Raw genomic sequence first — 6,183 nt, forward strand, 5'->3', positions numbered from 1 at the left:
CAAAGTCAGAATAAAGGTTTGATACCATAGCAGACTCCTGTCTTGTCACTTGACTCTCATAAATAGGCAGAAATAATGACTTTATGGGAGTGAACGCATAAATATCAGAGGTCCACCGCTGACCCGCCTTTATGAGTCAGACACACTTTCAGTGGTGGGAACAGTGGTACTGCTTTGTCTTTGCTTAATCTATAAGATACATTTTAATGAGAAAAAGAAGTTCATTAAAAAAAACAGGCTGCCACCCTCTAGCTTTCCATCCATGAGCCCCTATATGGTATTCCTAAAATATTCTCTGAGGTCGAATGATTACCATCACAGTTAATGGAGGCCTCTCAAAGAATTCATTAAAATAGAGCAATGACTCTAATGGAGAATTTGAACAAAGATCCAGGCCCTGTTAAAGATGGGTGTGGCCACAGGCTTTTCATATGGAGGAGCGGTGCCTGAAACCCCCCTTGCTCCCCAGTCAGGTTGCACATGTGAAGTGCAAAGACAGGCAGCACTGTGTGCCCTCTCCGAGGGGTGTGTGCTGTTCCATATTAATGACAAAGACAGGAGTGGGAGCAAGAAGTCGCTATCATACACTCATTTGTTTAAAAAGAGCCAGCCTCACAATACAGTCGGCGGGAGTCCACAGGAATCCAGTGAAAGCTGGGGGCTGCGTCAATGACAAAAGACAGAAACAACCTCACTTTTTGTCCCTGAAACAAGGGACACCCAATTTCAGAGTGCTGTTGGTCTTTCACCAAAAACCAAGGATACCTTCATGCATTTCAATGGGAGTATTCCTGCATAAAGAAAGAAGTACTACAGCATAGCACAGTCATTTCTCTCCTGTTGTTAAGCCTTTCTTTATAGCTGAAACAATAGGACTGTGGTCCATCCCCATGAATAACAAATAAAGCATTATTTTACATGGCAGAGCAAGAAACCTGTGTGCAAAATAAGGAAAGTGAGAAAATGACAAAGATAAAACTGTTACTGTTTGTGAAAACATTATAATGCTTTCTCTTACTTTCAATGATCTCACTTCAGTACAAACATGTAAATCGCTAAATAGCATGTACAAAAAAAGTCAATAAAGTGCTAAATTCAACCAGCCTGTCAAGTTACATCAAAAATGGTCGGCTGAAGAGGCCAATTTTAGCTGAGATTATAAAAATTGAATATATCTCACACTCTGGCTCTAAAAGTGGGGCAGGTATGCCACCAAAGTGTAATTAAGATTCACTTGCTGCTGTTTTACTGATAATCCTGTGTTAAACTGTCACAGGCGAACAAAAGACCTTTTCCTCATTGAGTCATTGCCCGAGAGTGATTACTTTTGCCACACAAGTCCTTTCATTTTCTCAAGACAACGTCTCATACATCTCCCTACTCACTGGTTCCAGCAGAGAGTGAATTGCTCTCTCTGACATGTAGGGAACTCAGCATGTTCATATAGTAGCTCATATTTCCTCACTGCTGTCTCACTACATTTAATCTAAAAGGTGACATTAAGTTTAGTAATAAGATTTTTGGAATAAATCTAAAAATATATACAATACTCAAAAAATATTTGATAATATTTATAAAACAACTACCTCTAAAAGTTATAATCAAGTGAATAATGAGGCTTAAAGCTTGAAAGTGATAATTTATCCCAATGTGATTGATGGGTAGAAACTGATTTTTTTTTTCCTTTCTACAACTGCACACACAAACAGGAATCATAAAGAGATACTCGCCCCCTTCACGACCCTAAAACCCAACACTACTCCACCTGTTCAGTGTCCTGCTGAACAGAAGACGGGGGGGTACATGCACCACTCCAGCCCACTGTGTAAGAGGTTCAGGGCAGACAAAGACCAAAATAAATCAGCAATGCGTTTCTATATCCAGCTTGTGTTATATCATAATTACAGTTCAGTGCACCTGTACTCTAATTTGCACAATCTAACACCATTTAATTTTTGGTCTACTGAACATGAGCAGGTCAAAAGTTACGATACCATATGGCCCGGATGAATATGTTACCAGCATCATTTCTCTGGGGACAAGCTGATGCATCGGCCTAATTTTTTGGAAACTGTAGCACCCAAAGATTTTTTTCCTCTCACAGAAATAGAGCAGGTTAACGGTCGAGTCCAATCTGAGATTTCCCAATTTTAGATCTGCACTGAAAGCTGCTCTTTGCTCTATTTTTTTGTGCTGCATCAAAGATTATGTAACAGCCACATTTTAATTTCATCAGAAATTCAGGTTATTTTTAGTTTTACATCACCTAACACTTGATCTTTATTTTTAATTTTTTTTTAGGTATTTGTAATGTTAAGTTAAAGTTACCATGTCAGTCCTGACATCCAGGCTATAAAGCGCTGCTGCCAGGGGCGCTGGTAGGAATCCTGCGCCCCCCTGATGGGAGGTGACCCTGGGCTCCCCACCCTAATGCTGCTTTAATTTACAGTACAGCCTCGCCTGTCTAAACGGCCCTCAGTTGTCTGAGGAGCCCATAAAAGTCAGTGTCTCCCTTTTGTCCCTATCAGCAGCACCTCCGCCTTCTGCTCACATTTCCACTTACTTCTTATTCTAGTCAAGGCCTGAGGAGGACAACATGCACAGAATCAATCACACAAAGAAATCTAATGCTCCTTATTAAACATCTGCTTCTTCTTCTTACTCGCTTTGTGATTATGGGTGAATAATGGCATCTGTCTCATTCTCTACTAAACACTGAGGTTTTTTTCATCATAAACACAAGTGTGACAGCAGAAATGATTCCACTTCACACTTTGTTCCACACACAGGACTAAGAGTCCTACAGAGCTTGTAGAGAGAACATCCAGCAGGATAATGAGTTGCGTAGATATCCCATTAGAGCCATTTTAAGCATTCCTATTCTACTAAGTGACAAGAACTAAGAAATAATTAAAGATTTAAGATCTTTTGCAACCCAATTCAATTCTTTAAATGCTAGTGGTTCTCCTATTCCCTTATGAGTTTACCCAGTTGTACAGATGGTCAATCTTGATTTCAGAATTTGATTATGTTCTGTAGCTAGCTCACCAGCCATACGCAAAACATGATCAACAAATAACTAAACTATTTTAAGAGAGCAAGTGTTAGTGATAGCACAAAGTGAAGTACAGATGCAGCATTCCTATTCAAAGCCATGATTCAGCTGAGTTGCCATACTTCTCATGACTTCGTCTGAATTTTGCATGAAGGGATACAATACTTTGCAAGTCACAAAGAAATCTCTTTTCAAACAAGAAACAACCACAAGCAGTCTTCAAACATCAAGAGGATCCCGCCTATAAACAAGACGTGACGTGCACAAGCACACAAATACACAGTTGTACAGAATCTTACATGTGAGACAAGTGCACTTTTTTCCTGTGTATTTACATCAAGACATTCATGAGACAGGTCTGGATAATCTAGTTAAAGATGAAAGAAAGGAGAGTGAATCTGTTGCAGGTGAAATTGGTTGACCCCTGTAAGAGATTAGTCCATTAGCAAAAGAGAGAGCCCCACTCGCTAGACAAGTAGTGCCAGCTGTGACACTGAGCGCTGCCTGTCTGTTGGGGGGGGGGGAAGGGTGGCGACAAGGGAGCAGACAAAAAAACAGATGCATCTTTCTAGAATATTTGTTCTAAGAGTAATTTGGGGTTCTGTGTCTCTGTCCTATCTGGTTGTGGCCATGACTTTGTCTTTAACGCAGAAGCCCCGGGAGCTGTTGATTTTTCATCTAACATAGGCCTGTTTTTTATTACAAGTATCGATGCAGTTTTTATTGCAAATCTCAAATTTGATAAACCCCCTTCAGTCAGATTTCACCCATATTGAGCAAGTTGAGAAATAATCACAAATAGGCTTATTTTGGCTTTGTAATAACTCAAAATAAACCATACAAGGTTCACTTTTTGATAGAACAAGGAGAAGACTACGACTCTGACCATCTGTTGTGTAGGCAAACACACACACACACACACACGTTTGGACGATCATTTCAGGCAGCATGTCTGCTAAACACACACCAGTGTGGACAACCATAAAGTCTAACCTCATTACCAACTCAGTGCACTCTCCGCCAGTCTCAAGCACACGGCACTGCAGCAGCACAGTGGTGTAAAAACACCTTAAAAGGGCCATTCGTTTCCTCTCAAATAAACCACCTGAGTCTGACTGATAGGTGCTGCATGGTGTTAATTTACAACAACAGGCGCCACCATAGTGTGACGAGGTGGAAGCAGTACAGTGAGATCAACCTCTCCGCCCCTTTGCTTTTCCAAGGGAGTTCCTGTACAGCTTTGCTTAATGGCCCGGCTGAGTTATTGAACACATGGTGCTTCTACCTGTTGGTCTGACAGAGCAGACAAAAAAGGAAACCTGGAGACAGGCGTAATCTTCTGCACATTAAACACCAAAATTAAAAGAGGGCTTCTAAAAAAAACATCTTTTGTCCTTGTTTCATCTTCTTTTTCAAAGAACCACCAGGGGCAAAATAATCTATTTTCAAAGCATACTTTAAAGTCACCACTTAATGCCAAGTTACTGCATTCAGTTCATAACCAAAGAACCAAATAAAACTTGGAAGCATTCACTTGTACAACCCATTACAGCTGCCCACATCCAAAATGAGCTCTGTCCTACGTGTAATTACTAGAGGGAGCCTGTCAGGAGCGCTTTCCCCCACCCAACAGGCAGCCCATAATTACAATAAATCAGACAGGATGTGAACACAGCATAATTCTACTCAACAACTTGATGACATCATGGCGTGAGCACATGTGAAGACTGGGTAAGGATGACTCCCTAACTGCCTGCCTCTCCCATCATGTGGGGGGGCAAAAAGGAGGGGTGGCACAATGGACAATACTTTATGTCACATAAGCAGTTTATACACATCAAATCCGCTTTTATTGATATGAGCCTACATTTACAATAATAAACCATGTACTGCCTTGAGTTAAGTTAAAAGAAGCTTGATCTTATTCATTTTTACCTTATGTCATACCTATATGTATAGATATTTAGATATAGGATTTTTCAAAATTTCACTGCATTATATGTAGTTTATACGCCGCTAAACAAACAAAAAAAGATTGATTGTCATCATTTGTAATTTAACAAAGAAAGGTAAATGTATGCAACATGAAACCTCACAACAACATAAAAGGAGCACCCAGTCAAATACTTTTATCCCTCTTCTAGGAGGAATGGAAACTATATAATATTATAACTATATAACAGCTCACTAATTTAAATAACTAAAAAGACACAAGCGTCCCTTCTCCACCTCTCCCCGGAAATGTAGTCGATACGCCGGGCTGAAGTTTTGGTGACACCTGCGTGTGACTGCTGGGACTTTCCCCTCATACCTGCGGCTCTGGCGCACGGGCGCATCCCGCGTGAACGCCACCACTGCCCGGATAAAGAGACAATAGCTTACCTTGGCGGAGGAGCGCGATGATGAAGAGGGCATTCACGCAGCAGGCGGACAACAAGTGCATCCTTGCGAGTCTCTCAGATCCTCAGAAGGCTCCGTTTGTTTAAGAGGTTTGTTAAAACCACTTGGTTGAGGGGTTTTTTTTTCGGACGTGGATTAAATTCAAATGGTCCTCGCAAGCCCCAGTTGCTGGTTGCTGTAAAAGGCAGTTCAGTTTAGATTTTGACTCTTCTCACAACGTGGCATGTGCTCACCAACACGCGCTCACATCAGTTCTGGGTAAAACAGGTAATTGTGAGGGGCAAACTGACGAGCGCGAGGGCGGGGGATGCTGTCTGCAGCTCCGCCCCTGATACCCCCCCCCCTCCACCTCCCTCCACTCCCTACACTCCCTTTCCCCTCGAGCAGTAGGCCTTCCTCTCCCCCTCCTCCCACGTAGACCCCAACCCCACACCCATTTTCTTAAGACCCCCCTCCACTCAAGCCCCTCTTGTCCCCCCTACTTCTCCCCCTCTCACCCCCTTTACTCTCATCTTCAGCTCCTCTCTTTCTCTGTTTCTACCCCCTCTTCTCTTTCCAACATGCAGTGTCATTCTGCATGCATGCACACACATATATACACACACACAAGGCAAAACCTTCAATCAAGCAGCACTTCAGACTTGTTTCATGCTTCTACTCAAAGGAGGAATAAACACCCTAATCCTCAACCTGTAGGCTACTTAAAACGTCACTCACCTTTAAAGTAC

General features: G+C 42.0%; 1 protein-coding gene across 1 annotated transcript in view; it reads right to left on the bottom strand.

Moving 5' to 3' along the window:
• Positions 1-5,724, bottom strand: part of LOC119883361 (CD166 antigen homolog A-like) — a 37,879-nt gene extending 32,155 nt beyond the window's left edge. Inside the window, exon 1 of the mRNA XM_038693971.1 lies at positions 5,438-5,724. Within this exon, the coding sequence (XP_038549899.1) occupies positions 5,438-5,498 (61 nt within the window). The 5' untranslated portion in view covers positions 5,499-5,724. The remainder of the gene's footprint in view (positions 1-5,437) is intronic.
• Between the last annotated feature and the right edge of the window lie 459 nt (positions 5,725-6,183).

Source organism: Micropterus salmoides, unplaced genomic scaffold, assembly GCF_014851395.1.
Source record: "Micropterus salmoides isolate LMB-PRFRI ecotype aquatic unplaced genomic scaffold, ASM1485139v1 Ms_hic_scaffold_3, whole genome shotgun sequence".
Taxonomy (NCBI): Eukaryota; Metazoa; Chordata; class Actinopteri; order Centrarchiformes; family Centrarchidae; genus Micropterus; species Micropterus salmoides.